The sequence below is a fragment of the Epinephelus lanceolatus genome, chromosome 4 (assembly GCF_041903045.1).
Source record: "Epinephelus lanceolatus isolate andai-2023 chromosome 4, ASM4190304v1, whole genome shotgun sequence".
Classification (NCBI taxonomy): domain Eukaryota; kingdom Metazoa; phylum Chordata; class Actinopteri; order Perciformes; family Serranidae; genus Epinephelus; species Epinephelus lanceolatus.
The window spans coordinates 42,461,665-42,478,120 of record NC_135737.1 but is presented as its reverse complement, the minus strand read 5'-3'; the positions used below and the strand labels follow the sequence as shown (position 1 = coordinate 42,478,120).

The 16,456-nt window shown below is 44.4% G+C and overlaps 1 protein-coding gene across 2 annotated transcripts in view; it reads right to left on the bottom strand.

Moving 5' to 3' along the window:
* Positions 1 to 8,945: 8,945 nt before the first annotated feature.
* pxylp1 (2-phosphoxylose phosphatase 1) overlaps positions 8,946 to 16,456 on the bottom strand; it is a 29,588-nt gene continuing 22,077 nt past the window's right edge. For both annotated transcript variants that reach the window (XM_033630610.2, XM_033630609.2), the window contains 2 exons: positions 10,969 to 11,108; positions 8,946 to 10,770 (listed from right to left, as the gene is read on the bottom strand). In XM_033630610.2, the coding sequence (XP_033486501.2) occupies positions 9,746 to 10,770; positions 10,969 to 11,108 (1,165 nt within the window). In that variant the 3' untranslated portion in view covers positions 8,946 to 9,745. The remainder of the gene's footprint in view (positions 10,771 to 10,968; positions 11,109 to 16,456) is intronic.

Sequence of the window (16,456 nt, the reverse complement as noted above, 5' to 3'; positions counted from 1 at the left end):
GTGCTGTATCATTGCGGTCTTCTTGGACCGCTCTTAGTCTGGCCCCTCCCCTGGGACCACTTTGCCTTTGCCTGTTAGCCCTGGACAACACAGCCCCCAGGATCATGGGGACACACACACTCCTCCACCACGTTAAGGTGGCAATTCTTGGAGGGGGATAATGGCCAAAAGAATGAGGTCGCAGATACAAGCGGCAGGAATGAGTTTCCTGCAAAGGGTGTCTGGGCTCAGCCTTAGAGATAGGATAAGGAGCTCAGACATCCAGAGGGAGCTTGGAGTAGAGCCACTGCTCCTTTGCGTTGAAAGGGGTCAGTTGAGGTGGTTCGGGCATCTGATCAGGATGCCTCCTGGGCGCCTCCCATTAGAGGTGTTCTTGGCATATCTCAATAGTAGGAGGCCCCAGGGCAGACCCTTGGGGTCCCCCAGGAGGAGTTGGAAAGCGTTGCTGGGAAGAGGGACGTCTGGAATACTTTCGTCAGCCTGAATGGATGGCTGATGCAACAGGTGTGGATAAAGGAGAAGAGTTGGTCCAAAAAGCACTGAGTCACTGCTGCAGCATCAAGCTTTTGGTTTTATTTCTAACCACCACATTAGCCCTAAACCAGGAGCAGGTAGAGGTGTCGGGAGACAGCAGCTAATAAATACTGGGGATGTGTTAGCAGTTTACTATAGTGCACTGACTTTACTGTCCACCATTTTATCTGAGTCTCCAAATTCTGAGTGTGAAATTTATGCTCTATATAGTACCCGTAAAAAAACCAAATCAACAAGGGAATGACAAAAAGCAGTGTCCATGCCTAACAATCCCACCATGCAATCCATTGCATTTTATCGATGCAAACGTCTGTGTGGCAATACAGCTGTCAGTGATGATTCAGAATGACGATGACTGATAATACACGAGTGATCTTGGACATTGCACAGGTGTGCCAGCTGATTACTCAATTGAATCAATTAGGCTTGATGCGAATGATGATGTCAGAGGCCGACAGTGATTGTCAGATGGAACATCACACCTGGAGTTTATCAGCTGTTTCCTGACTCCTTTACCTGCTCCTGATGATGGTGCTGAAGTAAAAATGGAAAGCTTGGAACTGCAGCAAGACTAACTCTATTATGTCTCAAATATCAGTGGATCTTCTGGTTTCAAATAGAGCTGAGCTGTTGTTGCCTCAAGTGTAAAGTTACTTTAGAGATGTCAAAGTCAGGTCTCTGAATACTGGCCATTTTAACATTTGCCTTTCAATAGTGTGTTTTACAAAGTTGTGACTAAACATTCAGGTCTAATCATGAAATGCATAATTTCAAGTCTCAAGCAGAGTCAAGTCCGTAAAGCCTCTTACAAACTGTGAGATTTTATCAATCTTACAAGTTTAGTGCAGCTACACTGTGCGACATGGATCTAATAAATTTGGGTACGACATCAAGTTTGATGCATGCAGACTGAACGATGACAGCGCCTACTGAATTGAGGCTATGACGTATGATACAAAAGCTTCCCATACTGAGTGTGCAAGGATGCTGCACGGGTTATTATTTCTCCAACTGTGAAGCACAACATAGAGGCTCACATTTTTAAACAACGTTAAGTTTTGTGAGCACTATATACTGCGGAGTGTTTGCTAGTTGCTAGGTTGCTCACCTGGCAGCTGTAACGCCACCTCTATTTCCTTCGATGCTTCGCTCTTCTTTACGCAATCATGGTAAGAGCTGGAGGACACATCATTTACGCAAGGCTCCTGCTGCCACAATTTCACAAGGTTTTCCTCTCTGCTGGAATCCCACACATTATTTTTGGCACGTTCTGCCTCCATGGAGAGCTGCTATCTGTCTGTTTGTTTGGGTTTAGCGCCAGTGCATCGTTTCATGCTGCATTTCTATCGGTTGGATAGTATACGTAGGTCATAACAGCAGTCACACTGTGAGATGGTCATCCCAAATTTCTGACACTTTCAGAATTTTATCCCAGGCTGTCTTTGTTCACAAGACTGTGACAACAGCCATCCTTGAGCTTCTCTCACCGTGCAATCTAGGACTACATTTCTTTCACGTTGGTCATCTTTCGTCTGGGACAACCCGAAATCAGTTTTGACTGGGCAAGAGTCAAGAGTCAAGAGTTAAGAGAAAGTCTCACAGGATTCTGGTCGAACTCAAGTCTCATTTTTGTGGCTTAAATTTGATTTGAGTCCAAGTCTCAAGACTCATGAGGCGTTTTCAGACCAGAACTTTTTCATAGATCTAGGAACCCTCTTTTAATTGCTTTCACAAAGAACTTTGAACAATCTTAGTTCCTCAAACACCATTTTAAGGCACTTTTTTAGCTCCTATTTCAGAATAGAAACACTCCCAGTTTAAGAGGAACCTTGAGTGACATAAGAGTGCAGTGATTGGTTAAACACATGAGCCAATGCAACATCAGCAACCGCCATTTTTTAATCACCTGTTAGCTGCTCAGGCTTCACTGAGCACATATGCAATGAGGGAAATATTACACAATTTTGACTCGTGAAAGCAAACTATATGAATCTTCGATAGCCACCTTACATCACTTCAGCATTCTTGGATGAGCTCCACAGTGGGCACTTCCTCTCAGGACGTCCCCAGAATTGCTTGGTCCAAAAACACCTATTGTAAACCCCCCACTGAGTATCTAACAAGAAGATTCAGTGAATTATGTCATAACATGTTGAAAAATACAACGAGGCAACTGTTGACTTTGAATCTCTTCAGTAAATTCAGGAACATTATAGTGATTTTCCTCTGAAACCAGTTAGAGTAGAACTTGAATAGCCGGTTCATCCAAAATACACAAGCACATTTTCTCATTAACTAAAGTCATATCTGGCCAAACCATATCATCCCCGAACTCTGAGTGAGGGTTAATGAAAACTCATTTGTCAAATCATTCTAAAAAGCCACATGGAAAACATCAGATGTATTATTTTTAGTAGAAAGTGATTCCAAAGAAAACTGTACACAGGATTGGGATGGTGGCAGAATTACTACAGACTGACAGATAAACCTCAATCTCCATGGCTACATACCACTTTGTTTGTTCGATTCGACTGCACTGACCCTTTCAGATAAGAGCCAACACATCTGTCCCTCTTGCTTTCCATCCTTCCCCTTTCCCTCGCGATCCATCTGCAACCTTCTACTTCATCACATTTTCCTCTCGTCTCTCCTCTCTGTCTTCTTCCCTCTCCTCCTGTCGTCTCTCCTCTCAGCAGCATGTTGTACAGTCTGGGTCTCTCTCTGGGGGCTGCACACTGTGTGTATGTGCCTGGGATGGCAGACAGGCCTGACCCACTTACCAAACGCTTTTTCTCCCCCTCCTCCTTCACTCCATCTCTCGCTACCCGTCGTCGACTTGCTGTACATTTGTATGCATCTCTATCACTCTGCCGTGTTTGGTATGTATGTCTGTTCCTTTCGTCTGTCTGTCTCATTTTCCCTCTTTCTGTTTTTTCTCGAGAATGATCGGGGTGGGGTGGGGGGGGGGGGGGGGGTCCTTAGCCATTTCCATTCGAGGGGTGTTTTACAGGATGCCACACACGTACACACACTCCTAATCCCAGCTATCCGTGCTAGAGACACACTCAGACACTCAAATGTGCAACATCTAAAGACAGAGGATGAAGACGTGCGAGTTGGGGTAATAAAGACACAAATATCGCCGAAGACGGGCAAGATCCGCCAGGGTGGACATCAGGGTGTGTGTGCATGCTGGTATATGGTGACAAGAGTGACACACACACAAATAAAAATAATAGCAGCAACACACACCTTAAGAGAAAGTGTTCAAAGACTGTGTGCAGAGAAAAGAAAATGAACAAACTGTTTTTTTATTGAGTGTGTGTGTGTGTATGTGTGTTGTGATGGATGACCGGCTGAACGAGCCCTTGATAGAGGAACGAGACAGTAATAACCAAACTCAATTAGCCCGGCTGTGTGTGTCTGTGTGGGGCGAAGCCTCTGGCCCGTCACTTACAGCACAGAGAGACTCATAAATCCTGATTATTTTAGCTAACGAGAACTCGCTCCCATCTCAATAAATCACAGGTAAGTGCATCCACAAGGAGCACCAAACACAACCCGCATTCAGACTGGACGAGCAGCTCACACACTCACACAGAGACACATGCGTGCATGGTAGCCGGGTTATTTGCTTAGGTAAAGGGCTTAATAAAGCATAACATCAAAGAAACCCACTGGCGGTGCAGTCTAGACACTGACAGACAGAACACACACCCTGCAGACCCCAATTAGCTGACCCTAAACTTACACTCACTCTTTCGGTCGTTTTCTCACACATCTCTTCTGTCACCTCATCTCCCAAATATGGCTCCTTATGACTGCCAAGAATATCACTTTTAAACCTAGCTTGGCAGGTTTGGAGTGTTTGACTAGCTTTCAAACTTGGTAAAATAATGCAGAGTTCTTACTGTAGTTTATATGGAGCTTTAAAAGAATAGTTTGACATTTTGTAAAATAGGCTATACACTTTCTTACAAGGAGCAACCTCCAGGGCTGAAAAACTGAGCCAACAAAATGCCAAAAAATGCAGGTCTTTGAACGGCCACTTGAGGCTGGCTGCAGAAGTCAGTTACTATAGACCTCAATGTTATAATGCCCAACTTTACAGCAGAAATAAGCCTTTACAGCCTGGTACAAAAAACAGTTTTCAACAACACCATTTTTATGTCTGTACTAAAAATAAGGCTACAGTCAGCAACGTATTATCTTTGCTCAGCTAAAGGCTGGAAACAGGGTCAAACTGCTAGCCTAACGGCCAATGGGACACAGTTGCAGCGCAATACATCAGCAGTGGCATGCCCGCAGCAGACCGCAACCATTATGATCAACTGAAGCTGCTAAACTGAACACGGAAGCTGCACCTGCCCACGCGGGCACCGCACTGCTCAACTATTTTTGTATGGCTGGTCTATTTTTCCTCGCCTGTGCACAGCTCTGTGGCCCTCCAACAGATAAAAACGACATAGAACTGTGTAAATAATAAGTACTGTCTGTTTAGAAATGATAAAAACGAATATTTCATGCAATGCGAAAGAGCAGAGCAACACTGTATGTGTTTTTACGATCAATCAGATTGATGCACCCTGTGATCCAATTAATTAATTAATTAATTAATTCAGTACCAGTTAAAATAGTCCATACACTTCCAAACCCCCCTTAACCAACTGCATTATCACTTGGCACAACTCACACACAGTAAAGCTGGCAGCAACCACAAGCTGCAGAAATAGTCTGCAGAGCAGGTAAAAAACCCTGCTCCGCTCCGCCGACGTGACACGCCTGCTGTTACTCTGTCCAAAAGTACTGTTGAACAGTCCCAAGCTAGCTGTTTCCACTCTCTGTGCTAAGCTAAGCTAACAAATTCCTGTATCTCAGCTATGGCTTTGCATTTACCTTACAGATATGAGAGTCAAAGAAAGCAAAAAAGTGCATTAAACAAAATGTGGAAATATCTCTTTAAAAGTCTTCATGGAGGTGGCATCAGTCCATCCATTCTTATCCACCTATCCAGGGACAGGTAACGGGGGCAGCAGGCTGAGCAAAGTACTCCAGACATTCCTCTCCCCAGTAACGTTTTCCAGCTCCTCCAGGGGGATTGTGAGGCGTTCCAAGGCCGGATGACATATACAATCCCTCCAGCATGTTCTGGGTCTACCCCAGGACCTCCTACCAGTTGAACGTGCCCAGAAAACCACTAACGTGAGGCACCCAGAAGGCATCCTTAAGAGATACCCAACCCACCTCAACTGGCCCCTTTCAATGCAAAGGAGTAATGGCTCTACTTCTGGATGTCTGAGCTCCTCACCCTTTCCCTAAGGCTGAGCCCAGCCCCTGTACGGAAGAAACTTACTTGGGCCGCTTGTATCTGCAATCTCGTTTTCTCAGTCACTACCCAAAGCTCATGACGTAGATGGACCAGTTATCCGAACCTTTGCCTTCTGGCTCAGCTTCCTCTTCACCAGTCTGGCACAGCGCTTACGTCACTGTGGATGCCGAACCAAACTGCCTGTCCAGCGCAAGCTCCATTTTACCCTCACTCGTAAGCAAGACCCTAAGATATTTGAACGCCTTCACTTGGGGCAGTAATTCTCTCCCAACCCAGAGGGGGGAATCTGTTTTCTGGCAGAGAAAGCATCTGCATCAGGATCACAAAAAGTACAATATCCCAGGTTCCTAAATAGTCTCACAAGGATGAGATCCTGCCGTGAGAGTGAAGCCTATAATATGTCATTCTCACACATGCTCTTACTGGCTCATTTCTTTTGAATTATAGTGGAATGGAGCTGGGAGAACCCACCGTGGGAAGCTGGAGTCATTTTAGCGGTGGCATTAGTCTGAACCCGAGCTGCTTCCTCCGGTCAACACTTGGCTTCTTTCGCCCCGCGTCTGGTAGCTGTTGTTCCTCCTCCGAACCCTCTTCACAACATGAAATCTAATCTCTCTCTTTAATTCCTCCAACCAGTGGCTATGACTGCGGTTTTGGAGAGAGGAGAGTCCGGGGCTGATTCCATGAGGTTAATGTCGAACCATAACCGCAACCTCTCCCTCTCTTCCATCTTTGCTTCTTCACAGCGTTGACCACAATGATTCTCTCCTACTGTCTGAGCTGTCAGTCATCTGTCTTCCCATCGTCTCTCCAAATAACACACACACAGTGCTGCTATTGAAGCTGGACAACCTGGGTGTGTTTGGAAATCTATATGCAGGATTTTGTAGCCAGACTGGGTCAAGTGGACATTGTTCTGGGGCCAGACAAACAGGCTGACGTAAACATTGAGCCAAGCAAAAGCACACACACACCCAATACATTCACCTTGATCCGTCTTTACCCCTCTCCTTACAGCACACACACACCAGGAGACACCGGTGTATAAGCCAAAGCCGGAGGCAGCGTAACAACATCAAAGATTGAGCAAGTTGCGGCGGGAGGAAATTGCTGCTCCACCTTGGTCTGGCGGGATGACATCAGAGGCGTGGGTGGCAGAGGGGTGTCGGGGCCTGCAGCGCAAGGCGTTGGTGGGAGAGGGCAGGACAAGAGGGGGAGGAATCGGGTTGGCCGGGGAGGGTTAGCTCCTATCATTAACAACCCTGACGTCATGGCATAACATGGGAAATGGCCTGGGAGAAGGTTTGGATGTGACCGGGGAAAGTTTGGGAATAAATTTGCATCGACTTACGTGCTTTGCCTCAACTTTAGGATTGAGATGTGAGCTGAAGTTTAGGGTGTGACTCAGCAACAGAGGGAAATGTGACTTTTAATCCAATCTTTGAGTTCAAATATGTTCATAATTGACACGGTTTTAGTGTCACTGCTGTCAAACAATAAAATGAAAGTGACTCTATTAAATGTACGTCACACTTGTGGTCACAGATGAAAATCTTCATTAGGAGACCCTTAATTAAGACAATCAAATCACACAGTCTCCTAAAGATCCAGCACCTGCCTTCATAGTGTAACAAAATAAAACTCCTGCCCCAGCAGATGACATTTATAGTCTGTCTACAGCATCAATTGCGTTACCCACTTATTCACTAGAAAATAGCCGTCTACCGCCAGGACAAATTTAACATCCATATACTGCAAATGTAATTTACCCGACTCACTCTTGTTATTGCATTTTTCCAGTCAATACTCTCCTGATTCTGAGGATTCTGAGAGAAAAAAAGCAGTGCGAGCATGCTGGGGCACTTTTGAAAATGAGCTGTACAATTGATATCTTGTCAGCGTTGTATCATGTTCCTAATGATGATGACACACGACTTGTCTAGTGGTGGTGGAATAGGCACTCAAGGTTTTTACATTTATATAAATGTATTGACTATGTGCTGTGCTCCTGCAGCACTGCTGACAAAGTGGATAACTGATAGGAGCAGATGGGTTAGAAGAGGTTTGAATGGGGTTTGTGGAGCTAATACGCCATCTAGTGGTAGATTAGAAGAAGAGACACCAACTGAGAATTGTTTCTACATGAGCACACTGACCAGCCAAAACATTAAACCACTGACAGGTGAAGTTAATTACCATTGATTACCATGTTATAATGCAGTATTGTGCTGGGAAACCTTGGGTGCTGGCGTTCATGTGGATGCCACTTGACATGCACCCAAACACCATTACAGACCAATTCCCCCTCTCATGGCAACAGCATTCCCTGAAACACTGGGTCCCCAGCAGGACAATGCACCATGCCACACTGCAAAAACTGCTCAGGAATGGCCCAGGGAACGTGACAAAGAGCTCAAGGCATCGACCTGGTCTCTAAACTCCCCAGATCCCAATCTGATCAAGCATCCGTGGGACACGCTGGTATCCCATCTCACAACCCATAGGACTCAAAGGATCTGGTGCCTACGCCCTGGTTTAGGACAACACAGGGCCTGTATCCATGCACCAACAGGTCAGAACCAAGTCCAATCCACAGTGGGGCCTCTGATCTGTCAAGGCATGGACACAGGACATCTGGGGTACGGCCACGTCCCAAAGATGCTCAATCAGATTTGGATATGGGGAATTCGGAAGCAAATTGACGCTTTGAGCTCTTTGTCACATTCATCTGGCTGTTACTGAGCAGTTTTTGTGGTATGGCATGGTGCATTGTCCTGCTGGGGGGTCACTGCCATCAGAGAGTGCCATCACCCTGAAGGGGGGTACTTGGTCTGCAGTGTTTGAGTGGATGGTGCGGGTCATTTCGCATCCACATGAACGCAGGACCAAAGGTCTCCCAGCAGAACACTGCACTGTAACGAGATGATCGATGTTATTAACTTCACCCACCAGTGGTTTTAATGTTTCAGCTGATGGGTGGACATGGACTTGCAGCGTTCTTCAGGTCACATGCTTTACACCAGAATACCACCAGAAAACCATTCCTCAGCAAACCAGTCACAACTAATAGAAAAACGTCTAGTCAGAATGAACCTTTATTTAATTCAGTGTTCTACAAGCAAAAACATAAAATGGAATGTGATCAATTGTATCACCAATTAATATAAATACAGATGTTCTGTAGCTGTAAATTAATGTACAGGAAAAAACTAATTTGTTACAGAGTACCGTAGTCAGTTTTACTAAAACAGAATCAATGTGTCAAAACAGAAATAATAACCCTTGTTATTAAACAGACAGCCTAACACAATGAATAAACATTAAAACCCATAAAACCCAAACAGTAAAAGAAAGTGACATATGTGTCATATTGAGTAATGCGGCCAAAACTAGCCCAAAGTGTAATTTTCATGGAAAAGATTTATTATAAACAAAGTATTTCCCAGGAATGACTAGCACAGTATTTCCAGTACAGTATTTCCAGCGTCAAAATTCCCTTTTCTTGCATTTTGGGAATACTGGAATTTTAAAATTCCATGGTATTATGGAATGTCGGAATAAAGTGGCTAAGTGCCATACAACTTCCCTTGAATGACCTCTCTTGCACATCCTCTTTAGACAAAATACAGTATTCAAAAAAACGAGTTTGTAAAAGGTTAGAAATTGATCTTATGAAGATATGACGTACAGTACTGTGTGTGTTTGCCACTCACTTTGTGCTCAGGAATGTAAAGGACTACATTTAAAAGATGTGGAATTTTAGAGTTTGAGGCTATGAGCAGCATGAAAGTGCACAATCTTCCAAAGTGGAAAAGGACTAAAAAACAAGTACAACCATCTGCCAACTCTGCGCCCTTACTCAGTCACCCTCCTCTCCATCTGTCAACCAGCACGCCTGTAGCAGGCCTCCTGGTAGGAAGTAGCGTTGACAACACTGAACATGTCTCTCCTGACAAAAGACAGGAAGTTCTTCAGAGGGCAGAGGGGCTGGTTGGCGTGGCGGTCGTGGGAGCGACAGAAGGTGGTGTGAAATGTCACATCCTCCCCGTTGTACAGCACCCTGATGAACAGTTCCCCGTCTTTCGCCTTGGACTTCTCACCTTTACCAGCTTTCTTCTTTGCTTGTCCTTGTGTGGCTGGGGGACTTTTCCACAATTCAAAGACTACCCTCGCTGCAAACCGTGGAAAGCGGGCCTCCTCTAGTCCCAGGGCGCTCAGCAGTGGGGCCACAGTCACGTCGTGGCCTGAAGAGAGGGTAAAGACCTCCTCGGCCCCTGCACGAGGCTGTCTGCCAGCCTCATTGTCCTTGGCAACACGCTCCATCTTGGTGGCAGTTCGGTTGAGGTAGGGGTACATGGCGAGGATGGCGTATTTATGGTACAGCCCCACCCTCCTCCGATCCACCTCATCATCTAGCTGCTGTCTGCGAATCACAGCAAACTGGGCCATTGTCAGACACCCTCTGGTGCCATCTCCCATAGGAACACATGGGAATGAAATGCCATGACACAGGTGGCACAGCAGCGAGTCTATAGGGTTTGCAGCTCGGAGCTGGCGGGTCGGCAGACCCAAAGTCCGTGCCATATCGGCGTAGGTCTTCTCAAGTTTGGTATCACTCACTCTGAGCCGATACTGCCTCCTCTGCTCTTCCTCCAGGTATCTGTTCCTGGCGGGGCAGTCGCAGGCCGAGCCACAGAACAATGTGCTCCACTGGTGCCGCACAGTCACTTTTGACCAATCAAAGTCTGGGAGGAAGCCGAAGAGGAAGGCCAGTCCACTCTGGAGAGTGCGGCTCTTACCTGTGGTCTCAAACCATAACTGGCGGGGCGACCAGTCGGAGGGGAGGAAAATGTGGCGCTTGTAGGCTTGCTGGAGGAGCTGCCCGTTGCGCAGGTGCTGCACCACACCTGGAAAAATGGAAAGAAGATGGTTTGTCTGACATCTGGACTCGGTAAATGCTTCTTAACAAAGAGGGTTAAGAGGGACAAAAGGCTCTAATGCATAAAATAAAACATTAATTTGTAGATGAATGAATACTGGTCTATGAAAGTTAAGGTTAACCTCTGGTGGATGATAAAAAGAAAAACATCTGGTTCCTTGCTCACCTGTCTGCGTGAGTTCTCCCATCTCACAGGCATTGTGGTTGGGCAGACGAGGAACGGAGCCCAGTGGTGAATCCCAGTGGCCGCGACTTCCCTTACCCATGTGACGGATGAAGGGGTTCAGCAGGGGGTGGGAAGGCTTCCTGAGGGTGGTGAGGGATGACAAATGTTAAGAGATGGTCCACGGGTGTGCATTATTTCCAGTTAACCACACAGTTAACTGTGTACCAGTGTACCACATTTAGACTTGTGGCTAGAAGGTTGCTCACTGCTGCTGCTGCAGCTGTGGCAGCTATTTGGAATAATAGCTACTGCAAGCAAACATGGTGCCACTTAAAAAAATAGTTTTACTCCATCACCATGGTATTCGCAGAATACTCCACTTCAGCCCACACAGTTATGCGAAATAATGTCACACATAGGAAAACATTCACTCTGAAAATGGTTCAATACAGACACTGGGGAGCTTCCTGTTGAAACCACAGCTTTTATTGTTGGCCTCTGACAAACAGAGCAGCTGTCTCAAAGTCCCTTTGGATTCAAAGCCTGTGTGTTTGACCTCTTGGAAACTAAATATTTAAAGGAACATGCCAGATGAGAAAATACATTTTAGAGGATTTTCTTGATTTAAAACACCATCACGATTCAAACATCCAAGAAGTTACTTTGCAGTTAATCAGATTTATTCTCCTCTCACTTGGTTTCTAAATACACAACAGCACAAAACAACAACAGCAAGTCTGAACAACAAAATGTGATTTTGCTTGAACAGAATTTCCACAATTAATTTTTGTTTTTTCAGTATAAATCAACCACAATTCTCTTCTCATGTTAAGAAAAGGGTGTTTTTCACAGCAGACAGTTTGACATGTCACAGTCGGAACAGAAGTGAAAATAATCAAATAATCGATAGCCAATAGTAGGATAGTATAGTACTGTTTTGTGAAAACTGAACGTGAACTGCTTTATTCGGTGTGTTTTACCAATTTAAATCACCTGGTCTGTTTGTTTTGGAGAGGACGAGACCTCTGTGGATCAAAAAAAAAAAAGATGAGCACATTTAAGGTCATCAGAGAAAACTGTTAAGCAGACATAGCGCTGGGTGAACAACCCGTCTGCGATGTATCACGCAGCAGAGAGGAAACACTGATTTGATATGTGAACCTGCTTTAATCTGCGTTTTTACCAGTTTTTGTCACCAGGGGTCTCATTTATAAAACAGTATGTAGAGCAGTTTCTACAATCAGGCTTCCACCTCAACATCTGTGTCGCCAATTTCCCGTCTCCAAAATGTTGGTTATCATGGGTCAAAGTTTCTCCCATCAAGTCTGTTTTTATAGATCACACCTCTTCCATGGCCTACGCCCCTTTCAGGAATTGTTTCGTGTTTATAAATGAGACCCCTGGTCTGTTTGTTTTGGAGAGAAAGAGACCTCTGTGGATACTTCAGCCCATGATAAAAACCTCACAAATAGTGAACACTTAAGGAATTCTTATCGGGAAAAGATTAAATTGGTTGAGGTCTGCAGTTCTCTCGGCTAAATGCCATGAAATCTTATACACTGGACATTTAAGTCATAATTTGGATGCAGGATTTCTACATGTAAAAATATTTCTACACTGTACTATTGATTGATTTTCTTAGGTAAAAGATCTGAATACTTTTTCTACAGTACAAGCACAAGCCAATACATTATTCAATGGATAGAAAATTAATTCAAACAAATTTCAATAGACTGACAGATTATTAAGATAAAATACCAAACTTTTGCTGACTGCTTCCTCCAACTTCTGTACTCATTGAAAACTGAATAACTTTAGGTCATGAACCACTGGTGGGACTATAATAACTGTTAGTTGCAGCCCTGTAAGAAATGCAGCTATTAAACAACAGTACTTCACATAAAATTACAATTGTCTTGGTCATGATTTTGTTCATCAAAACATATACAACCAGCAGAAATTATAATTTGTAGATGAGGAGATGTGTTGTAGTAATGACCATTTGAATCATTTCTTTAGCAAAATTGCAAAATATTTTCCAGTCCCAGCTTCTAGGATTTCCTGTTGTTCTCTGTTTAATATCAATATGTAGACTTAATTTCTTTTTATGCTTATTTGTTGTGACAGAACAGGAAATTTGGTAACCTCAACCTGAACTATGTAAAATGTTAATTATCACCACTGAATTCCCTCAATCAAAAAAACATATTAATAAATATGAAAATAAACACAGGGAGGAGCCAATGACATTAGTTTATTGTCAGTGTACAGTGAATAAAACCATTTATGAAATAATAGAAACATGTTCAGTATGTAACTGCACGTGCGGGCCACTTCCTACATCCACCACCAGGTGTCCCTCTAACACAACGCTGCTGGACTACAGCACAGTTCGATATGTGTGGGAGGGAATATGGGAGATGGAGATATAAAAAGATGAAAGAACGTGTTGCCTTGGGACACACACTCACATATTTACACATATACGAGCACACACACACACACACACACACACACACACACTGACACGCGCAGGGACGAGGGCAGCGAGAGGAGCAGTCGGTGATCTGATAGATTAGAGATGATTGAAGATTACAGTTTAATATAACAAATCTGTGGGAGCTGCAGCTCAGCTCGCTCAGATTAAAGGAGCCCCCGCACACACACACACACACACACACACAAACACACACACACAGTTTCCATAGTGATCATGGAGTGGTTCAGGAACATGACATAAAAAACGACCTTCTGCCATTAAAATCCTGCTTGTGACTGTAACTGACTCAACACAGTCAACGCAATCTAGCATCTAAAGCCACTACCTACAAGGACGATTATAGCTTGACAGTTCCCTTTTTTGTCCAAAGGAAAAGCTTCAAAACACTCCTCTGGTCCTGGAAACACGAGCCTACATTTTGTGTTTTTGAGGGGATTTGTTGTCACGTTGCATAAGCAGCTGTTGTCACCATCTCTCCACTTGCACTTTAATATTCACTTAACTGTAATATATGCAGCACTAGGCGCATGAACGCATGGGAGTGGTGAAATGAGTGAGATACTGTGGCAGCCAGTGCACCATTCTGCTCTGTCATCAGCAGATCAGTTAGCTGAGGGGAGTTTGGGGCAGTCTAGATTTAATTGGCTACAGTGGGAGACTAGACGTCAGCGGATGGGGACACTAGTGTGGACAAAGAGCCAGCCAGGCTGTCTATTAGGATGATTGTTGCTAACCAAAGATTACAGAGCCCAATTACATTAAGCGGGGATTATTATCACTGGATAGGACAGGGAAGGAGATTAGTGGGGAGGGAGGAGGGGATGGAGAGATGAGGAAAAAGAGGTAGTATAAATGAGGGGGAGGCATAAGCAGAAAGGCAAATGAGATGATGTGGTCGAAACTCAGGGGGAGTGCAAGACGCAGATTAAAGTAAATGGGAGGCAGAAAGACAAAAACCTTGACAAAGACTGCACTGGTGGAAGATGAAGAGGAAAGAGAGAGAGGAGATGTTCCCTGCTAAAGAGAGCTCAGTTAACCGCAGACGGAGACAGTGGGTCGGCGAGCTGGTGCCAGCTCACACGCGCGCGCACACGCAAGCACACACTGAGCTCTCTCTGCGGAGACAGCCTTGGGCATATGCTAGTTCAGATCTCTTTAATTACACCCCAGTCTAAATAAAAACACAACTACCTACATCATTATGAGAACACACAGAATATTTAGCAAGCTTTTAATATTCAATCTGCCTGTGAAATAAGCACGTTCAAACCACTAATAATCCACACACACTGCAGCTGAACTCACTCAGCCCCAGCGTGGTGTGTCTGTGTACCTCCAGTTTCCTCAGATCTTTACTCCGTCTCAAAGAGAAGAGCTGCTATTAAATCAGATGAAGAGTTTACAGCCATGGTAGCAGCTTTGTGAGGCTGTACTTAAGCACAGCAGTGCTTCCAGCTAAATGCTAACCTCAGCATGCCAACATGATCACAGTAAATTAGATTCCATTCACCAGCTTTTATGGGCATTTCAAATTTGGGCATTAAAATACAAAAAGAGAAATGTCATGAGAAGTGTTTTAGGCTTTGCCAAGTTGGAAAAGTTGATCTATCCACAGAAACAAAATGCAACAAAGAGCAATGGAAACAGTAAAATCATGACCTACATCAAGCAAGTGACTTTGGAGTGAGTTTAGACCAAAGATTCACCACAAGACAAGCTGAAACTTGCAACAACTTGCATTCTGCAACGGTTTGAAAACCTGCCAGTTCACACCAATACAACCAGACATATATAAATAATGGGTGCAACTATCAGTCAATGAGAATGTGTGTGTGTGTGTGTGTGTGTGTGTGTGTGTGTGTGTGTGGAGGCAGCAGTGACCCACCGTGCGACACTGGCACACATGAGGACAGATATAGAGGGCTCGGCAGGGACGGAGCGAACATGCCCCATCTGTGGTTATTTTGACTTGACGAGCAAACTCCACCTCAAGCTGATTGGTGACAGGATACATGCTTTATGTTCTAAAACCAGCTGCAGGCGATTTGACCAGCTGAGTTGCAGGTGACAACATCAGCCAGCTTGAGTTGAGCTCAGACCGGCCAGTTCACACCGCTGCAACGTTCTAAAACTGATTGTCATGTCCTGAATCATCGGCATGAACTGGGCTTTAAACGTCCAACAGAAGCTTCCACTTCACTGTAGAGAGGAAAAACTAGCAGACAAAAACATCAGATCAGTGTGAAGTGATGAGGAGACTGGAACCTTCCACCAATGAAAACATGAAGCAAACTGAAATGCCATATTTCCATCTTGCTTTCCACAAGGTTTTCTACTGTTTGGCTGGTGTGCTTTTAAATGAATCACCTCGTTACGCCTCATCTTTTGTAGAAAACAAATTTCAAAAACTTAGGCCTTATCCACACATACACGGGTATATTTAAAAATGTACTTTTTATTTTAGAAGTTTTGGCTTTTCGTCCAATTGCAAGCTGCGTTTTAGGTCACTGAAAACAGATCTTGTGAAACTGTTTTGTCAGATGTCAGAGTGTGTGCTGTCATCTCCTTTGTAAAGCATCACAAATGAAGCAACATTTCATACAATGGCAGATGTGACTAAAATAATGCCAGCTCTTACTTTACGGACAGGACTTTTTTTTTTTTTTTACACTTTTACACATTAATGTACAGTTACTCCTCCACTATACTGAAGAACAGAGGCGTTGGCATGTGTTATGGAGGTCACTGCTCCAGGTAGCCTTCTGCTAATAGCTTTTTATTTTCCATGCTTCTGATTGGTCAGCATCTTCTTCTTCTTTGTGTGGCTTTAGGATTACAGTTGTATCACTGCCTGTTAGTTTGGCAGGCTCTTGACAGCACCTCAATTGTGTTTTGTGTTTTCATTGAGACAGATTTTTTCATTACAGAGCTGATGTGGGCGGGACTTTTTCTTTTGAGGATGTTCGAGGGGAAAACCCTGTTTTCAAA